Source organism: Linepithema humile, chromosome 7, assembly GCF_040581485.1.
Source record: "Linepithema humile isolate Giens D197 chromosome 7, Lhum_UNIL_v1.0, whole genome shotgun sequence".
NCBI classification, from domain to species: domain Eukaryota; kingdom Metazoa; phylum Arthropoda; class Insecta; order Hymenoptera; family Formicidae; genus Linepithema; species Linepithema humile.
Window position 1 is genome coordinate 12,101,967 of NC_090134.1, and position 22,849 is coordinate 12,124,815.

The 22,849-nt window shown below is 37.5% G+C and overlaps 3 protein-coding genes and 1 pseudogene across 3 annotated transcripts in view; 2 read left to right on the top strand and 2 right to left on the bottom strand.

The window, feature by feature from the left end:
* The window catches only part of LOC137001163 (uncharacterized), a 299,895-nt gene that overhangs the window by 7,363 nt on the left and 269,683 nt on the right, over positions 1–22,849 (bottom strand). The gene's annotated exons all lie outside the window — the stretch shown is intronic.
* On the bottom strand, positions 1,061–4,054 carry LOC137001085 (uncharacterized; annotated as a pseudogene).
* LOC105669047 (uncharacterized) lies at positions 5,222–8,476 on the top strand. Its single transcript, XM_067359143.1, has 7 exons — positions 5,222–5,463; positions 5,524–5,657; positions 5,743–5,911; positions 5,982–6,228; positions 6,854–6,987; positions 7,099–7,552; positions 7,640–8,476. Exons 1-7 carry the CDS (start codon positions 5,222–5,224, stop codon positions 8,474–8,476), a joined length of 2,217 nt encoding a protein of 738 aa, XP_067215244.1.
* LOC105669049 (uncharacterized) lies at positions 14,287–15,489 on the top strand. Its single transcript, XM_012361789.2, has one exon. The coding sequence runs from the start codon at positions 14,287–14,289 to the stop codon at positions 15,487–15,489; it is 1,203 nt and encodes a 400-aa protein (XP_012217212.2).

Consider the following 22,849-nt stretch of genomic DNA (forward strand, 5'->3'; position numbering starts at 1 on the left):
TTAATACTACTGATATACGTGTATAATAAATAATACGTACATAATAAAATCTAGAAAGAAATCTTAGAAAGAAATTAACTTAAATTAACTCAAACTATTTGATATTGCAAATTCAATTTTCATGAACTTAATTTTTTAATTTCTTAATTTTTAACTTAACGCAAATAGATATCTTTGCATGTATACTTTTGCATTTTTTTAAACCATATTATTACATATACCTAACATATTGTAGAGAGAGAGAGAGAGAGAGAGAGAGAGAGAGAAAGAGAGAGAGAAAATCTATCTTATAAATATACATATGTCAAACAATATTAGTTGGTACATTTGAAATATTTTCCTTGTCTAAATCTCTCTCTTTAACATCTACATCTCTTAATTTGTTAAAAAGTGAAAGCACTTTATATTTAGTTGCATTCTTACGTGATTTTGTGCCAGAATCTGGATAAATATTTAAAAAATATTTTTGCATGAATTCTAAAGTACATGCACATTGCGTAGGATATTCCATATTGAAGATATAGTATGAAGACATTAACATTTCTAAAGCTTCATAAAAACAATATGTCCTGTCAATTTGTGTTGCTTCAATAAATAAATAAAACATTCGGCGTTTCGTATCATCTGTAACACACAATCAATCACGTACACATATAAAAATGTGACTGTAACTAAAAATTTTAAAACTAAGATAATTATAAAATAAAATAACATATTACCTATGATTATAATGCATGGTGCAGCAATAGGTGCTTCTATTTCTTTCAAGGTTGTCCCCTCCTATACAATAAATTAGTTTACACTTATAAAGTCATATAATATAATTAACAAAGTTATATATACATGTTTTAATGAAACTTACAGGATATGTTTTACATAATATATAAAAGTCTTCTTTAAAATGCTTCATAATAATTTTGATTAATTTAAGCTCTGTTAGCTCAGTTGAATTAATGATTTCTTTATAATTTTTTAGACGTCCATAGGGAATTATTTTTTCCTGTTTCTTTAACATTTGTTCTTTCAATACATTAATAGAGTGTCCCATTAATTTGTGGTAATGCCAGAATATATATTTTTTTTGTAGAAGTATTGGCCATGAATTTTTAATATCTTTTATCGTAGGTGATTTATGGACGTCATTAATAAACAATCTTTGTGCAGGAAATGTTATTTCAAGATATGAATAAATTTTTTTTTGAGTCTTAGGATTATTTTCTAGAGCATCTTGAAAGGTTACTTATCGTAAAAATTCAGTATTTTCTTCTATAGTATTTTCTGTTTCTGATTCAACATAATTGTCAGGCTGCTAATTGCTGCATCCAGCTTTAGCAGATAAAACTTTTCGTTGTTTTTTTAGCTGATTGAAGTTTGGAACGTCCCTGAAACGATTTTTTAAAAATGATTTGTCGCTCTTGTTCTTTTGCAACGAAAAAGTTTCGAGACCCACAAACAAAGTACAAAAGAGACCGATCCGATACATGCGTCGGAAGACACCCTTATACCCGAAAAACCATCTCCAAAATCACTTAACGATTCTCGCCAAGCTAAAAATGATTTGTCGCTCTTTTCCTTTTGCACGGAGAGAGTCCTGAGATCCTTACATGACATGCAAAAAAGACCGATCCGATACATGCGTCGGAAGACACCCTTATACCCGAAAAATCACCCCCAAAATCACTTAAACAATTCTCGCCAAACTAAAAATGATTTGTCGCTCTTTTCCTTCCGCAGGGAGGAAGTTTCGAGGCCCTCACATGACATACAAAAGAGACCGATTCTAAATTTAGCTTAAAAAATTTAATGCAGTAAGTTTGGATCACCCAAATGCAATTTATATATGTCTATTGTGTCGCACAGGTTTTTCATGTTGGATGAGATATATGTAAAATAAAGTTTATGAGAAAGCATTTTGTACATTTTTTATCAAATTAAACAGAATCTGAAACAACATGCAAAGAAGATAGAATAAAAGAAATCATCTAAATGTATGAGAGAAATTGGTAATTACTGCTTCAACAATTGCAATTTACCTCATATATATAAAATAAAGTAATAAAATAAATCAAATAAATATTTTCTTCCGTGCATCGATTAGTCACACTTTCAAAGTTTATTATGACCATTGAAAAAATCAAATTTGTAAATAAAAATTTCCTAATTAACATAACCATGTTATAGATATTAAAAAATTGTACAAATTTTTTTAACAGTATATAAACTCCTATTTCGGACAATCTCAAATGTACTTCGTACTTTTATAAGGAAACAAAAAACAATCCGGTATTTAAAACAAGAATGTAATAAAAATATAAGAAAAGCACGTTTCTACGCCACGTGCTTTGAGAGCATGATGCAATACGTAGTTGTGCGAAATGAACTTATTATTCTTAATCACTCAAATCTGCTTCAGAATGCATATATATTTTAAATTTTAATGCATAAACCAGCTCAACGATCCGCAATGAAAGGGTCTTCGTATAATTACAAATAAGAAAAGCGTCACCTGGTATAATGTTCAATCCGACGTCGACACGCCGCAGGGACCTGCCCAGTGCTGCAGGATCGCGCATCCTGCAACAGAGCAACATCAAGGAAACGGTCCCCACCATGCAGGCGCTACGCATGCGAGAACCGCACGTCACGCGTCCGTGTGTACACGCGCCTGTGTGCGTAGCATACTATGGCTACGTTCAGGGAGCGCGCTATCAGCGCTATTGTGTCTTTCTAACCTTGTTTTATGTCTAATGAGCGATAAAGACAGAGGACGCAAATAGCGCTAATAGCGCGCTTCCCGAACGCAGTCTATATTTTCTCACTTCCCCAGCCTGCGACAAATGCTACGTACGATAAATGCTAAGAAGCCAAGCGTATTTAATCGAGTAAGGCGAGGCGTTTGAATATTACAGATTCCGTGTTCTTTCTTTTTCTTTTTCTCGCATTACTTACTAACGCACAATCTAATGCACAATCAGAACTTTCTCTATGCAAAAGGAGAAGAACGACAAGTTATTTTTTACCAAGCGAGAATTTTCTAGGCACTCTGGGGTGGTTTTTTGAGTATAAGGATGTCTTCCGATGCATGTATCGACTCGATCTTTTTTTGCATGTTGTGTGAGGGCCTCGGAACTTTCTCTGTGCAGAAGGAAAAAAGCGACAAATCATTTTTAGCTTGGCGAGAATCGTTTAAGTGATTTTGGGGATGGTTTTTCGGGTATAAAGGTGTCTTTCGACGCATGTATCGGATCGGTCTCTTTTGTACTTTGTTTGTGGGTCTCGAAACTTCCTCCCTGCAAAAGGACAAGAGCGACAAATCATTTTTAAAAAATCGTTCCAGGAACGTTTCAAACTTCAACCAGCTGTTTTTTTAATGGTATTTAAACTACGGCTTAAAGATCTTTTCATGTGTGGTCTATTAAGATAGTAATTTCTATCACGAAGTTTTAAGTATAATGTATAACTTCCATCTCCGAAACTTTTACCTTCTTCATCCATATCCTTGAATGTTTGAGGATACTTTTTGATGATCTTTTTAGCTATTATTTTGAATGCCTTGGATGTAATGAATTATTGCACATTCCTCATCTCGGATACTATACGATTTACAACAGCATGTATTATATATTTGTTGCGATTTCCTGCTTCTAATTCTTTAAGCACTGTAGATTCCAAATTGTACCAAGGTATACGAAAGCTTGTCCAAACGTCATCATTATTCAATTGTACATTATGTGATACAGTTATTGGCGATGAAAGATGTCGTGTACTTGATGAGGATGAGAAAGTAAACATGGAATCTACACTTAGGGTATTGCAGGATGCCATATTGTGTAATTCTGTTTCATTTTAAGGTAACCAAAATTCTTTTGTTTGCAATAACATAAAAGTTTCGCCAGAACAAAACTTTAAAACATTATTATCGTCAATATTTGTACCATTTTTTTCCATAACAAGAGTGGAACTGTTAATACCAAGCTTGTTGTTACTTTTTGCAATAAGTTCAGATAACATGGTATCAGATTGATTGATTACTAATGAAATTTTTTGTTTTTTATTAGCCGACCAAACTTTGAACAAATAAGATATCTACACAACAGAAAACATATACATATGAGTAGTATAGCTAGGCCGGTTCTAACTCATGGGGCAATGAGGGGGATGCAGGGGAAGAGGGGGTATCGGATTACACTGCGTCAGCACTTTTGGAGGGGAGGGGGGTATCGGATTACGCTGCGTCAGCACTTCTGCAGGGGAGGGGGGTATTGGATTACGCTGCGTCAGCACTTTGGAGAGGAGGGGGGTATCAGATTACAGCACTTTGAGGGAAGAGGGTATCAGATTACAGCACTGTGGAGGGGTATCAGGTTACACACGTTTAAAGTTGTAAAAGCGCAGCATCAGCACTTTTGCGATGTGTATATCAGGTTACAAGAGATTAGAGGGGACCACATTTTTTACAGATTACGTCATCACTTTTTAGAATTTGCAGGCGCCATTTTGCGTCGTCAGCACTTTCGGCACCATTTTGCGTTGTTACAAGAATGATATCATCACTATTTTTAGCAACAGCTGCATCAGCATTTTGGGCACCATTGTTGCCAGATTTCTTTATATATAATCAGCACTTTTAATAGCACCATGTGCAAAAGTCTATAGCAACAGCCACGTCAGCATTTTTTGACACCATTGTTGCCAGATTTCTTTATATTTAATCAGCATTTTGGGCGCCATTGTTGCCAAATTTCAATGTTTTAAACAGCATTGTCAGCATTTTTTAATTAGTGTTGTGTGCAACAAGCGGGTATAAAAAGCTCGTGAAAAATACAAATTGTCACAATTGTTCAAAATAGAGATGGAGCGTGATCTCACCGTTCGAGCTGCAAACATTAAAACGTTGGGAAAGTTCCTCCCATGAGACTACGAGTGCGATGAGTACCTCAATATATTGAGGGAAAAATGTCGCAAGAAACAACGCACCGGACTAATAAATTCTTTGGTGGCGCAAATAACACGTCTGGAGGGTGTAAGGAACACCCTGCATGAGCGATTCGTGCCCATCGGTACTGGATATAGAGCGAAGAAAAGATTCACCTGGAAAGAAATCGAGACGGCCTTCAGAAACCGTATATTAACCGACGCAGTTATTAATTCGGATTATATCAAACCTTGTCAATTTTTGGAACAAATAAGAAGTACAATCATCGAGCGGATCCACAGCGTCATGGTGGAACATGGCAGTGTCAAGATCAACTCCATGTTCAACGGGGAATTTATCGCAGGTAACAAGACTGCCGTAAAGACCATCGCCACAAAGAACCGTGAGCTATTTCCCACATCTGATCTAAACGAGTGGTACACGAAGCATGTGGTTGACGCCATCCTGACGTCCCTGGAGGAATTTCAAGAACGCGACAGCGGATGGGCGTTGTCACGTATCTTGGACCTCACCATCAACGTCAACAAGTTTAATCCTCTGCACGCGGGATGACACATCAAGTTACCGCGGGAAATTTTACTCAAAAGAGCAGTGGTCAACGTGCAATCGACGGACAATGCATGCTTCGCGTGGGCAGTCGTCGCCGCTTTACATCCAGCGGAAAAGCACCCGGAAAGAGTATCACAGTACACGCACTATTCAACGGTGCTGAATCTGTGTGGTATCGAGTTCCTCATGACGCTTCCGCAAATTTCAAAAATTTGAAAAATTGAACACCATCTCCGTAAACGTATTCACAACCGAAGGCCGCTCGATCATTCCTCTGCGTCTCACCGATGATAAAAAAGAGAAGCACGTCAACCTGCTCCACGTGCCTGGAAACAACGAGGTGCACTTTGTGCTGATTAAAAACTTGTTTCGACTGGTGAGCTCACAATTGTGCAAGAGAGAACACAGACAACATATTTGTGATCGGTAAGTAAAAACACATTTATAGAATAATTTGAAACTTTATTCGTAGTATTAATTATACAAACTATTACAGGTGTCTACACTACTTTCGGACGAGCGAGAAATTGTCAGTCCACAGCGTCGACTGTGGGAAGATGAACAACTGCGCTGTCATTCTTCCCAACGAAGACAACAAGTGGCTGACGTTCCGCAATTACAACCGGAAGGAGCGGCTCCCGTTTGTAGTGTACGCCGATCTGGAATGCACGCTCGAGAAAAAGGGACAGAATCATACAGCTTACGCCTACCAACATCACAAGGCTTTTAGTATAGGATATTATGTAAGTTGTACATACAATAATTTATTATCTAGTTTTAAGTCTTATCGCGGTGAGAATTGCATAGCATAATTCGTCAACGAACTCCACGATTTGGCGCGCCGTGTGAAAGCAATCCTTACCACCGTCGTCCCTATGGCCGATCTTACGCGGGAAAAATCGAAAAAATTCCATAGCGCTGTTAATTGCCACGTGTGTGAAAAACCGTTTGCACCGGAAGATACGCGGGTGCGCGATCATTGCCATCTGACCGGGCGTTACCGAGGTCCCGCGCACTCGTCGTGCAATTTAAATTACAAAGACTCCCACGTTATCCCCGTAATATTTCACAATTTATCCGGTTACGACGCGCATTTCATTATTAAAGATGTCGCTAACGTCTTTGAAGGCAACATTGATTTACTACCGCTGACAAAAGAGCGATACATTTCTTTTACAAAAAATGTTAAAGATACGGAGGACAAAAATTCCAAAATTTGCATCAAATTACGTTTTATAGATTCGTTTAGATTTCTCGGCACCAGTCTCGAAAAATTGGCATCTTATCTGACAATAGATGAATTAAAAATTTCACGTTCCGAATTTAGTTATTTATCCACAGAAAATTTAAATCTTCTTACGCGCAAAGGTGTTTCCCTACGAGTATATCGACAGCGTCGACAAGCTCCGGGAGACTTGCCTACCTCCGCGCGAATCATTTTACAGTTCGTTGACTGGTAAAACGGTATCCGAGAGCGATTATGCGCACGCGACAAATGTTTGGCAAACTTTTTCGATTAAAACTTTAGGTCAATACAGTGATTTATATTTAAAAACAGACGTTTTTTTGTTGGCGGATATTTTTCAAAATTTTTGAAACACATGTATCAAAAGTTACGGTTTAGATCCTGCTCAGTATTACACATTACCGGGATATACGTGGGACGCCATGTTGAAGCACACGGGCATCAAGTTTGAATTACTCACAGACATCGATATGGTCATGTTCGTTGAACGCGGTATACGCGGCGGTCTTAGCCAATACTCCAACAGATACGCTCGCGCAAATAATAAATACATGCCATCGTACGATCCATTGAAACCATTATCGTATCTCATGTACTTTGATGTAAACAACTTGTACGGCTGGGCAATGTGTCAACTGTTGCCCTATGCCGATTTTCAGTGGGTCGAAAATGTCGCGAGCTTTGATGTAATGTCCGTAACATCCGATTCGGCTACCGGTTATGTGTTGGAAGTCGACCTTGCGTATCCGATGAATCTTTACGACGCGCACACTGACTTACCGTTCTGCCCAACGCGCGATAAGCCACCCGGCAAGCGGGAGGTTAAGTTACTCGCTACGCTGTGCGATAAGCAGTGATACGTCATCTACTACCGTAACCTGCAACAATGTATTCGACACGGGTTGCAGGTGACAAAGATTCATCGAATATTCCAATTCGCGCAATCTCCATGGCTTCGAGGATATATAGAATTAAATACACAATTTCGGACACTCGCGAGCAATGAATTCGAGAAAAATTTAAACAAATTGATGAACAACGCGGTTTTTGGCAAAACTATGGAGAATGTGCGAAATCATACAGATGTACGGCTCGTTACACAGTGGGAGGGACGATACGGAGCGGAGGCTATGATCGCCAAACCAAATTTTCATAGCCGAAGCGTGTTCTCGGAGAATCTAATCGCCGTAGAATTGCGGAAACTCGAAGTGAAATTTGACAAGCCGATCTACGTGGGTATGTGTATCCTCGACATATCCAAAACCTGCTTGTACGAGTTTCACTACGAGTACATGGCACCTCTATACCGCGACAACTGTAAAATTATATACACCGACACAGACAGTCTGATATACTTTCTACAATGCGAGAACGTATATCACGATATAAAACGCAATCTTTTAAAATTTGATACGAGCGATTACTTTGAGGACAACATTTACGATATACTACGCGCGAACAAAAAAATACCGGGTCTGATGAAAGATGAGAACAACGGCGCGATCATGACGGAATTTGTCGGATTGAGGGCGAAAATGTACGCGTTGAGAGTCACCGGCCAAAAAGACGCCAAAAAGGTTAAAGGTGTAAAAAAGAGTGTAGTCGTCAGAACTATAACGTTCGACGATTACACTCGGTGCCTCAACGATGATATCGAGCTGACGCGGCGTCAATCGTATCCGATCAAAGATGCACGAAGTGTACACCGTGTCAGAGTCGAAGCTTGCGCTCAGTCCGTACGATGATAAGCGCTACTCGTATCCGGTTCCACCGACACTCTACCGTGGGGGCATTACAGTATACAATTGTAGTGTTAGTATTTATGTATAGTTTATTATTATGTTGTACATAGTTTATACATTATATTATTTATATCGTTTATACACTAGTGTTAATGTTTATGTATAATTTATATATTATTGAATAAATAACATCATTGTAGTACATGTATATAATTGTTTATTGTACAATAAATATATTTTATTACAATACATTGTTCTTATTTATCCAAGAGTTGTGCGAGGAATCGAATCCTAACCATTTTACAAACACCTCATCATCCTTTCGACGCAACACCTTCTCCACGAGATAAACATCAGATTGAGTAGTCTTGAGCAATTCGTGTTCATACAATCCTCCGGAGATCGGAATTCCGCGAGAATCTTTAATCAGATATGTCACGGGATTGGTTCGTTGCACCGCGACAATCTTAAATACCTCCGTAGACCAATTTGGCGTGTACTCTTTCTCGAATATAGTCTTGAATTTGCTGACGCGCACCGGATCGCCCACCTTAAATTTTGCTGGCGCGGCAATCTTTATTCTATTGTACACCGTGGACAAGAGTCTCTTTGCGATCGCGGGAGTGACATCGATCGGTCGCATACCAATAGTTCGATGTTTACGATTATTGTATTCCAAGACTAATCGCGGTAAATCATCGATCCATCTATACGATTCATTGAGCGTAAAAACTTTCCACATCTCGTTCTTTAGCGTGCGGTTGAATCGTTCCACGATCGAGGCCTTCATAATTGAGTGTGTCGAGTAATGATTGATGTCATGTTTCTCGACAAGTTTCCAAAAATCTCCGTTGTAAAATTCTTTTCTTTGGTCGGTTTGCAAATTTTTCGGAGTTTTTTTGTAATCTCGAAATATCGTGGAAAACGCCTCGACCGCTTCGATTCCACCTTTGGTCTTTAGTGGAATGGCCCATGCGTGTTTACCCAACACATCGATGACGGTTAGAATGTACTTGTAGCCGCTGTTAAATCGCGAGTACAGTCTCATCTCGACTACGTCAGCTTGCCACAAGTCATCGTATCCTTTTACAACAACAGATCTACGTTTAAAGTTTCTTCTCGTTGGTGCATGGAGTTCATTCACAAACATCCTTTTCTCCAAACTAATATCGCTTTTCATTTTGATTCTTTCAGTTCGTTCTTTATTATTTCATGAAGATGCATAATATTATTTTTTTAAACACTATGAAGATCTTTAATCTCTTGCTTCAAATGATTAATCATTTGTTTCATCTGATTCATCAATTCCGCATTATCCGCAGCAATTTTTCTGTTGGTTTTGGATATATCCTCATTGATGTAAGCCCGCAGATCTGTAATTTGCTTTTGCAGTGTTGCAAATTTTATGTTAATATAAACGTTGCTATCCTTCTTCCAGTTTTGTACAGTAATCTCCAAATCTTGAAGTTTCAAAAGCACTTCCCGTTTGGAATTTTCGCAAAAAACGATTCCTATTTATATGATTGTCCATGTCGTCACTAATAGTCTTGAAGCGATAATCCAAGTGTTGCTTGTTCACAGCATCGCTATTGGCTTCGGAGCTGACAAGACGTCTAATTTTATGTGACTTGGCGTTGAAAACTTCGCCATCCACGCAAAGACAATTTTCTCGTACGTAATTTCTAAAGACTCCGCCGCTCCACCGAACCGTTTCTCCTCTCTTTGCGTCGTTTTGTACAAGCTGTATTCCAAACTTGTTGATAGACATTCCTGTAGTGTTGCACAAGCGATACTGGCATTAGTTGAAAAATGGTGGTCAATTTATAATCAGACCCGCTTCACGCAGTTCCTCGATTATTGATAGAAACTCGTTGTCGTAAGTGTTGTTTCCCGCCTGACGGGAGGTGTCTAATAATCGAAGACGATCGACCAATTCATTCGGATCATCCCAGTGCACATAATCGTTGTTGGTCACGGTCATGGTCTGCGGTGTAATGTTTCGTTTCGTGCTACACTCGGGTAACGTGATATTGTGACGAGTCATCACACCTCCACCTCTCTTGTTGAGACACAATAGAGGTGCAATGATATTTTTATTCTTGTATCCTTTATTTCGCAAAACTGGTAAAAGCATGTTATGATCGCGTCTGTGAGCATTGGTCGCCAAAAGTATGCTCTTGTATTTTTGTTTGTCATCCTCCGTATATATCGCATCGTCGGGAATTCTTTTGAATATTAATTCAAACAGACCGGGCATACCCGCGTATATCACACTGTCCACAATTATGTTATCATTTTTATCAATGTCAAAGCGCTTGTCTCCAAGCAGTGTACCCTCATTGTTAAAGTACACTCTGTAAACTTGATCCGTCTTCTTATTACTGCTCAAGACCGCTCCGATGTACTCTTGCCCTAGCGGGCCTAGTTGACCGTACAACGCTTCCCGGCCATCGCACGTTTGCATCGTCCGTCTCACAGGTGTTACGAAAGATGGGTTCGTTGTTTCGAACATGCTTTCTGTCGATAAATTTGTTGGTGATTCAAATGTCAATTTTCGCGGTTGAAGCGGAGTCGAGGTCCGTATTGGTGATGAAATACTCGATCGCATCCGCTTGCTCTTTTTCTCGCTGCTCAACTGCTCCGTTTGTTGTTGTAGTTCGATTCATTCATAACCTCAATACCGAAACTTGGTGTAACCGTTGCATCCGTGATAACCAAATCATCGTCACTGCCAATTTTCTCAGCGATTTGTTTCAACGGTTCGACGGTTGGTTTAAAATGCTTCTCCAAATCTGCCTCCTCCACCATCCTTCCAGTCTTTAACGCCCGATGCTTCTTGCGGATCGATTCGCTCGTACGAGCAATCTCCTTCGCTAACCTTTCCCGCTCCTCGATATCTTTCGTGTCGAGCGTTATCATCGACGTTTCGAGAACAACTAACCACTCTGTGGTACCGCGAACTCGTTAAAACCACGTCTGTATCGTCCATCGTCAAGTGCACTATCCTTGTCTATCACAAGGAAGCCGTACTTGTGTTGCCAACATGCGCGACACAATGTACTGAAATCTTCGTACGTCATGTCCGTATTTACATGCTCGTTGTAGATATATTTAAGGTTGGTACCATCCTGCTCGAATAAGATCAACAAGTTCGCGTTGTCGCGTACAAGATGTTTAGGTATTTTCGTGTACGTTTGACACAGATAGAAGCAATCGACTTTGGAATGACGATCCATTGCAAAGTATTCCCGTATCGCATCTTGTTTATCGCAGGCTATGTCATCAAAGATAAATATAGAATTTGATAGCGCCTCGCTCGGAGGTATCACAGTACAATTATCCGAGAATGTAAAGTAACTGATATCATCAATCAGTCCGAACAATCTTTCGAGATACTAATATTTCGGCTGATGTAATGATTTTGAGTACACGTACACGTTTTCAAAGCACACACCGTGTGGACTTTCCAACAGACTCAACATTACGTTTGTTTTATCACAATTCGAGGGGCCGCAAATGATACCGCATATTGTGTTTGGCAGCATTTGACCGTGTCTGGATGCACAAGTCCCTCCCACCCGCATCTTATCTATGTTTTTCACACGAATCGTACACATCGTGTACGATTGTTGGACAAACTTCATTTTTACTGGTTGACGTTCGACGGGTACCAGCTATTTATAGGTGCGCGCGGCTCGAACATTCTTCAGTTGGAAAAATGTTTTTCGTATTGGCGGACGATATTTTACTTTTGACGGCTGAAGAGTTGCGATTTATACCAAAAGTGATTCTTCTGTTAGAATTTGGTCGGTACGTGGAGCAACTGTGGCGGAAACTTCCTGAATATTTAACGGAGGATTCGGAAGTGCAAGGTTATCGTCGGTGTCTCAGCATTACAATCAACAAGGCGATCACATCGACGGACCCGCGCCATATGTTAAAGATTGCGCTTTATGCAATTCATGAATCGCGCGATAAACGCGTTTCCGTTCGAACTACACATATCCGGGTATCAATTTTGCGGTCCGGGAACTCATCTGTGGAAACGGCTCGAGCGAGGGGATCAAGGAATCAATCCGCTGACACGGCGTGCCGCGATCATGACATTGCGTACTTGCGTAGCGACAAACTAGCTGACCGACACGTCACCGATCACGTTCTCGCCGACAGAGCGCGGAAACGTATCATCGCTAAGGACACGACTCTCGGAAAGGACCGCTGCTACCGCTGTTTGGGCGACGATGAAAGCAAAGACGAAATTGGGCATGGAAATGATAAAGCGAAAAATGAAGAAAAAAGTAAAAAAGCGACTGCTCCCGGTAGCGAAACGTGGCGGTATCTTGCCATTGTTACCGCTTCTTGGAGTTATCGGTTCACTGACCGGTGGAGTGGCAGGTGTCGCAAAGGCGGTGAATGATGCCAAAGCTGCGCAGCGACAACTCGAAAAAACGCAACGTCACAATCGCGCTATGGAAGGACGCGGACTTTATCTCGCTCCGTACAAACAAGGCAAAGGAGTCTCGCAGAAGAAAAAAAAAACGTTGAAAAGAAGATAAAGATGCCGGGGTGTCACCACCAATTTACAGTTGATACAAATGGCGAAACGTATGCGAATACCGTATTTCCGAAACGTCTACATGTGTAACGCCTTACCGCACAAGATATATCGAAACGAGAGTGGTATCGTAAATTTGGACGATGCCAATAGACCGGGCACGCATTGGGTGGCGTACGCCAAGAGAGGCGATCGCGCCATGTACTTTGACAGTTTTGGTAATTTGCAACCACCGAAGGAAATTGTACGCTATCTCGGCACTGATACAACGATAACATACAATCACACGGCCTATCAGACGTACAATTAAACAATCTGCAGACAATTGTGCCTATTGTTCCTTCGACAAATGAATTTAAAAATCGACCCATCGTCGATCGACGTCAGTCGTCGCTAGAATCATGTCGCTGACACTCACACTTAGTGGCAAGAGCAGCCTCCTCACGGTGGACTATTTTCCACCGATAGATTTGAGCGATGGAGAATACGAACTCGGCTTAATCACATTGGAGACCTACAACACGATACCGAACGTGACGTTGACAAACAATAAATTTTACTTTGACGAGAATGATGAGGAAATTACAATTCCCGAAGGATCGTACGAAATGAACGCCATTGATGCATATCTGAAACGTGCAATTTTACAAAAACGAAAAAAAAGTGATGATGATTATCCATTGTCACTTTGTCCTTATGTTAATACTATGAAAAGTGAAATCAAGTGCGCTTTTCGAATAAATTTTTCTAAACCAAATACCATTGGACCATTGTTGGGATTTTTAACAGCTCGTATACTGGAACCGAGGAGGTGGTACGAATCAGACTCCTCGATAAACATTGTCAATGTAAACATTATAAGAATAGAATGCAGCATTATCGCGGATGCGTACGCCAACGACAAGTCTGTGCACATAATACACGAATTTTCACCGAACGTGCCTCCGGGATATAAAAAGTTTCGGAAACGCCGGCGCAAATTATTTACCTTCCGGTCATCGCAAGGAACGTTACTGATATTACACTACGTGTGGTGGATCAAGAAGGACGATTGATTGACTTTCGCGGAGAGGAAATTACCATCAGACTGCACTTGCGACGACGTGGTGTAAGGAAATACTCGTATTAAACAAAAGAGAACAGCGAGTGATTGAGAAAACAACAAAAATTGAGAAAAAATCGCCAATCAAGAAGCTGAATACATCGAGTGTAAACTTTTTAAAATTATTGGGATTTGCTGTGAGAAACGCTTAAAGAGATGGATATACTCAACATTGCTGACGAGCCTGTTTTCGACGAGCGCATTGTGAAATATGAGATGCACACGTACAATCCGTACGCTAACACAACGTTGGGACACAGCGATGAGATACGAATACCTATACAGCAACAGGATTTGTACACGTTGCCGTGTGAGAGTTTTCTTTACATTGAAGGAAAACTCGTTACAAATCTTACTGATGAGGCTAGAGATAACGTGTGTATAATGGGAAATAATTGTGCCGCGTTCATGTTTGATGAAATGCGATACGAGCTCGACGGAGTTGAAATCGATCGTAACAGAAACATTGGAATAACGAGCACGATCAAAAACTATATATCACTGACGATGGAAAAGAGCAAGACGCTGAAATACGCATCGTGGAATCCGAATGGATATCCGTTGACCGATGGAAACTTTAATTTTTGCGTTCCGCTCAATACTCTTTTGGGATTCTGTGAGGACTACAAGCGGATTGTAATCAACGCGCGTCATGAACTTGTATTGATACGCTCACGCAACGATAACAATTGTCTAATCGCACGAGCTGGTACGAATCCAATGATTGAACTACTCAAGATACAGTGTCGAATACCACATGTAGCTCTGAGCGAAGTCAACAAGCTGTCTCTTCTTCGAACTTTGGAAAGCGAAAGATATTTGAGCATGTGTTTCCGTTCGTGGGATCTGTACGAATTTCCCATGCTGCAAAATACAACCAAGCATTTCTGGGCTGTCAAAGCCGCGACGCAATTGGAAAAACCGCGATACGTAATCTTTGCTCTCCAAACCGGTCGAAAAAATGTGCTCTCTGAAAACGTTGCTCAATTTAATGTTTGTAAACTCACCAATGTGAGACTGCATCTGAATTCTGATTTTTGTCCGTACGACGACGTAAACTTGGATTTCGACAGGAATCGATATGCTATACTGTACAACATGTATACGCGTTTCCGTAAAACTTATTACGGATGCGATAATACGTATTTGGATATCGATGAATTTTTGAAAGCCGGTCCGTTCGTAGTCATAGATTGTTCGCGACAAAACGACTCTATCAAGAGTGTCACCGTTGACGTGCGAATAGAATTTGATTGTAAAAAAAATATACCAGCCAACACCACAGCCTATTGTCTTATTATACATGATCGAATGGTTGAATATAATCCGTTAAACAACATTGTGCGCAGACTCGTATGAAAAGTTATAAATTTGACGTGTGCGAATGGGAACGTTAGTTTTCCGATGATTGACAACGATGTCTGACGTACCAATTTTCGTCGACTTGCAAGGTTACGCGATCAACAACATTTTTATTGTGAAAGAAGCGGCGGTACTTCGAGATGGCGAAACGTTATCTCATTACGTATTTCATGAACCCGTACCATGGAATTTGTTGACAAAATCGGAAAAATCGCTGGTGTGTTGATTACGGATACACCATCACGGCTTCCAATGGGAAGATGGACACGTCTCGTACAGTCAGATGAAAAGCCTTATTAACAAGGCTATTGGTACGGAACCGCCTCTGATATACGTAAAAAGACTCGAGAAGAAGAAGTGGCTGTGCGAGATTTTGGAAGATGATGTAGAGATCGAAACGATCGATGTGAATTATGAGGATATAGCACGCCTGACGAACTTGGATGTAATCGGAACCTTGCGTTATGGGTATCACACGAGACATTGCGCTATGCAGAATGTTTGCAAATTGTACAAGTGGTGGTTTGAGCGTAACAAAGTTGTAAAATAATTATTCTCGAAACAACAAGCTGATAGAGCAGGAGCTAGTTTTAATTGCTCAAATTTTCATTCATTATAAAATAATCACATTATCCTTTATACCAATTGATTCGTCTCATTATTTTATGCATAAAAGTATTAAGGTAAGATTCCCAAAAATTGAATGTTTTACAAGATATTTTGTATTTTATGTCAAAATACTGTAATTTACAAGCCTCATAACTCGAAAAGTACTTAATGAAAAATAATTTCATTATAGTGTTTTGAAAAGCTCTTGACACCAGCTATTAGATTTTGGAATCAAAAATAGGGGTTTCTATTTAAAAAACCTAACCTAACCTTGAAATGACCTTGAAGGTCAAGCTCAAGGTTAAATTGAAGGTCACCGTTGAATTCCTCGTTGAAAATTACTTCAGAAATGACCTTGACCTTTTTCAAAAATACCTTACATGAGAAAATATTCAGCCGTCCCTGGACTTAATTGACACCCTGTATATATATATATATATATATATATATATATATATATATATATATATACACACACACACACACACACACACATGATCCTTCTTTTAAATAATGAGGCACGTTGTCGGTCCAATCTAACCGTTTGATCGGATCGACTCAACTCGTTGTTCTCCTCCGAACCAGATGGCCGTAAGAGAGCAGACCTCTCAGAGTCACACCGTATCTAATCTAACTAACTCGAGTTCTGTGATTCGTTTTGAAGTTCGCTTCTTGTGTGCACGTGGTATGTATAGTGCGATATAATTATCTGCTGCGTTGTTCAAAGTATTTCTATATCGGAAAAGAGTTAAAAGCAGGTATTCATATTTTATATCAAATATATACATGATTTGTCTTTCTGTGAAATGAAATAATAACAGTGTGGTTAATTTTTTTTTTTTAGAGTGCTTCGAACCTAAAGAGTTATCTCACATAATTACATCTAGACTTGTAAGTTTCTCGTTTTTTCTTTTTTGTTATGTTATTCTTCCTATTTTTTCAATAAATCTATGTATAACTTTCAAAGTACAGTAGTGTAGTTAACCGGTTTTAGAGGTTATGTATATTATGCATGAATATTACAAAAAGCTGTATTTTATATTTTTGTACTGGAAAAAAGGATGCTAATGAGAATGATGAAGAGGTTATGTGCATGCTCATTACATATTATTTATAATATGAAACTTTTATTTGTAATCTTAATTAATAGATTAGAGAAGTTTATATAAACTTTTACATGTAACTTTTGGTTCCTATCTATATATTTATATATGGTTTTTGTCAACCAAGATAAGAAAGAATGTAGATAGATTGAAATGGTCCAATCTGTATATATAAAATCACTTCTAAGATCTAAAATGTTCGATACACATTACTTAATTAATTTTTGAATAGAAAATAAATATAATGACTACTCAACCGAATAAAAAGGTAAAAAAATATTCAGAACGGCACTTAAGACGTATAATCGATCAGGAAACCCAGTTTGATTACGATATGTTGTTAAATATGCCAGGATGCTCACATTGGTCTGATGTACAGAATAATATTTACACCAAAAATGAAGTAATACAGTATGTGTTATATTTGTCATGATTTAATGATGAATTGTTAGATAAATTATTTTCTAGTTCTTTCGATCCAGTATACATTAATGTTGTAATTTTCTACTCAAAAATATAACTGTTATATACAATATATTTTATATTACACTTATATTGTTGAGTGGAAAATATAACAATGCAATGTCTCTGTTAATAATATTTACTGAAAAATATACCATTAGATTATGTGTACAGGGTGCTTCCGCAACATACAGATCAGTAAGTCGGGTACCTATTTGTTTATCGGCAGGGGCATGCTTTACCGGCCGTGCAGAATAAGGTTAGATCGCAAGTCCGGCGGAAAATAAGGCAAAAGAAATTTGAGTTTTACCATTCTGGTATAGCGTAAGATTTAATAATATATATATAATAAAATATATATATAATAGGAGTTGTTTAATAATAGAAATATTAATAACGACATAATAATAAAATTAGTAAACATTAAACGATTATTAAACAAATAACACAATTTACAAAATAAATATAAATAATATTTTTTTAATAAATAAATAAATAATAAAGGTTATTAATAATAAGGTTATTAATAATTAACAATTAAAGATTAATAAATTAAATAATTTTTTTATTTAAATAATAATAAATGTTAAATAATAATAAATGCTTATAATAAATGTTTAATTATACTACCATCTTCTTCTAAACATAACATTATTCTGCGCATAAAATTTTCTCGCACTCTATTTAATATGGCAGGAGTGATTTCTGCGCATGCGTTTTGTATTTTATTTTTCAAATCTTGATTTGCTGGCAAAGTTTCATAGACTTTATTTTTTAAATATCCCCACACCAAAAAATCCATGGGCGTAAGATCTGAAGACCGTGGTGGCCACTCCTGAGGACCATGAAGCCCGATCCATCTCCGCGGAAATTTTCTATTAAGAATTGTTCTCGCTATAAGAGATGTGTGAGCGGGATGTCCATCTTGTTGGAAAACCATTTCTAGCCTATTGGCTAGTGGCACATCTTCCAAAAGCTCGTCGAGTCGGTGGAGAAGAAATTGCGAATAATAATGTGCATTTACATTTCCTTCTACAAATTCAGGGCCGATGACGTGATCTCCTACGATTCCGAGCCACACATTTACTGTCCATCTGCCCTGAAAATTGTGTTCCTTTACATAATGTGGATTCTGCTCTGCATAATGATGCTCATTATGGCGATTTATCTGCCCATGACTTCCGAAAATTGCTTCATCGGTCCACAAAATGTTTTTTAAAAAAATGTCATTTTTGGCATCATTAAAATCCACCTGCAGAAATTAAATAATTTAGTACAAAGTTGACGATGTAAGTTGATAAATGGTAACAATATGTCTGGTATATTATAAAATAATAAAAGAATAAAAAATTTAAACAAACTGACGTGATCAATAATCCATTCACAGAAATTTAAACGTCGTGGCATATCAGTAGGTACAAGTTTCTGTGTCGTATGTTTTTTGAATGGATGCAAACCCAGCAAATGTTTCATTATTTTATGAACCGTAATGTGGTTCATGTTTAGATCCGCAGCAATAGCTCTCGTGCTTGTGTGAGGATTTCTGACAACAGCTTGTTGAATTACATCAATTGTCTCCTGATTTCGTTGTGGAACGACTTGCGAGATTTACGAAATTGTCCATTTGTTCTTAACCTTTCTTCAAGGCAATGAAAAAAACCGTGGTTTGGGTGGCGTCTGTCCGGAAACTTTCGAGCGTAAAGTGCAGCTGCTTGTCTTTGATTCTTTTGACACTCGCCGTAAATAAGAATCATGTCTGTTAATTCGTCAAACGAATAGTGATTTCGTTCCGGTTCCATTATGTAACTCAATTTTTAACGCGTTTTAACTTGTATAATTCACGTCAAATTCTGTCAAACGGAATGCGATCAGGACATAAGGAATACAGAAAGAGAAATAATCGAACAAACAATTGTAACAGTTTGTTTGTTCGTTTGAAGAATTAACACATGATTTTTATTTACGGCGAGTGCCAAAAGAATAAAAGACAATTAGCTGCACTTTATGTTCGAAAGTTTCTGAACAGACGCCACCCAAACCACGGTTTTTTTCACCGCCTTTACGAAAGACTAAAAACAAATGAACAATTTTGTTAATTTCGCAGGTTGATCCATGTTCCGCAGGGAAATCAGGAGACAATTGATGCAGTTCAACAAACTCTTATCAGAAATATTCATACAGCCACGAGAGCAATTGCCGCAGATCTAGACATAATCCACATTACGGTTCACAAAATAATTAAACATTTGCTGATTTGGCATCTATTCAAAAAAACATACTACACACAAACTTCTACCTGCTAATATGCCACAATGTTTAAATTTTCGTGAATGGGTTATTAATCACGTAAATTTGTTTAAATTTTTTATTTTTTTATTATTTTATAATATACCTGACACATTACCATTTATTAATTTGCATCGTCAATTTTATACTAAATTATTCTGCAAGTAGATTTTAATGATGCCGAAAATGACATCTTTATAAAAAATATTTTATGGACTGATAAAGCAATTTTTGGAAGTCATGGACACATAAACCGTCATAATGAGCATCACTATGCAGAGCACAATCCACATTGTGTAAAAGAACACAATTTTCAAAGTAGGTGGACTGTAAATGTGTGGCTCGGAATCGTAGAAGATCACGTCATCGGCCCTGAATTTATCGAAGGAAATGTGGATGCACAATATTATTCACAATTTCTTTTCTATTGACTCGACGAGCTTTTGGAAGATGTGCCACTAGCTAATAAACTAGAAATGGTTTTCCAACAGGATGGACATCCCGCTCACACGTCTCTTGTAGCGAGAACAATTTTAAATAAAAAATTTCCGGGAAGATGGATCGGACTTCATAGTCCTCAGTGTGGCCACCACGGTCTACGGATCTTACGCCCATGGATTTTTCGTGTGGAGCTTTTTAAAAAATAAAATATATGAAACTGCTAGCAAATTAAGAAGATTTGCAAAATAGAATACGAAACGCATGTGCAGAAAACACTCTTGCCACATTAAATAGAGTGAGAAGAAGAGAGAGAGAGAAAATTTCATACGCAGAATCACGTTATGCTTAGAAGAAGCTGGTAATTTAATAAAACATTTGTTATAAGCATGTTTTAAATAAAAAAATATTATTTATCTTTATTTTGTAAATTGTGTTATTTGTTTAATAATCGTTTAATGTTTACTAATTTTATTATTATGTTGTTATTAATATTTCTATTATTAAACAACTCCTATTATATATATATTATTAAATCTTACACTATACCAAAATGGTAAAACTCAAATTTCTTTTGCCTTATTTTCCGCCGGACTTGCGATCTAACCTTATTCTGCACGGCCGGTAAAGCATGCCCCTGCCGATAAACAAATAGGCAACCCGACTTACTGATCTGTATGTTGCGGAAGCACCCTGTATATTTGGAGTAAATAAAAGTGTGATTTTTAAAATTAAAAAAAATATATCAATCTGTTCTTTAGTTTTATCCTAAAAGATAAGAAGAGTAAAAAGCCGTTAAGAACCTAAGCTAGATGTTCGCGCTCATTTATTTATTTACATCAATATGATATCACAGATGTTTCGGCCTTGGCTTAGGCCTTTCTCAATGTGATTAAAACGGTTTTGTTACATTAAAATATGGAGCGTGAAATTAACATATCTTATTAATACAGTTTTTTACTATAATCTAAAAAGTAATGTTCGCATTATCTATTCTCATTCGCAATTTCTCTCCGACGCATGTTGAAACGGTGATATATAAACGCAATCCAGCGATCGATGCGGTATGAATTATATGTTACTTGTTCAAAAAAAAATCGTCAGTGAATGTAAAAGGAGTCCCAATAAGAATAAGAGTTTATTAAGAAAAATTGGATGGTTATTTTCTAGCCATGTGTCAATTCTCAATTTCAACTTAGTTGAGACTTTGTAAAAGAGTGTTAAAAACCTTAGTCAAGATATAAACCAACTATAGTCAGAAACTATTACTTTTTAGATTATAGTAAAAAACTGTATTAATAAGATATTATGTTAATTTCACGCTCCATATTTTAATATAACAAAACCGTTTTAATCACATTGAGAAAGGCCTAAGTCAAGGCCGAAACGTCTGTGATATCATATTGATGTAAATAAATGTAATTTTTAAGTATAATTAAAAAAAAATTGTTTTTATCATGAACAATTATTATAGATTGTGTTAATATGATATCGTTAATAGTCAGATTACTTTTATAAAATGTTAATTTGAAGTTCTTTTAGTTTAATTGAAGATATTTACATTCATTACTTAATTATCTTTATTTATTTATACTTATATTTAGAGAGAGAAATGCTATTCAGTTGGAGGAAAAAACGTTTAATGAATCGGTTCAAATGTGATGGCAATCATAAAGTAGTACTTAACATTAGTGACGATAATAACAATGATATGACAATGAGCAGTAATAATGATAAAAGTTATAGCAAAGGCAATTCAAATAGCTTGAATAATTCTTTGTCTACAAACTTCGATAGAATTCTTTTAGATAATGAAATCGAATTCAAACGCGAAATTCAAGAATGGGCCATTAAATTTAGAATTCCTCGTAATGCTATTAATGCACTATTACCTATCTTAAATAAGCATACGGGTTGTAACTTCCAAAAGATAGCAGAAGTTTATTACAAACGCCTAGAACGACAAATATTGTGCCTATAAGTGGAGGCAATTATTATCATTTTGGTTTAAAAAGAGCTCTTGAAGCATTATTGAAACATCGTAAAAACATTAGAAATGATGAAACTGTTTGTCTTTTAATTAATATTGATGGATTGCCATTGTCAAAAAATATTGAGGGTTCAGTCTTTTGGCCAATTTTATGCTCGGATAATGTTTCTAAACAAGTTTATATTGTCGGATGTTTTTGTGGAAAAGATAAGCCAACACATGCTGAAGAATTTTTGCGACCATTTGTTGATGAAGCTGTCGAATTAAATCGAAATGGATTTTTATATAATAACATACAAATTACAATTAATATCTCCACTTTAATTTGTGATGCTCCTGCTGCAGCTTATGTTTTATCAATTAAACAGCATACTGGTTACAATTGTTGTCGGAAATGCACTATTCGAGGGGAGTGGATTGAGTCAAAGGTTTGCTTTCCGGGAGGAACATTACAGAATGCTCTAAAAAC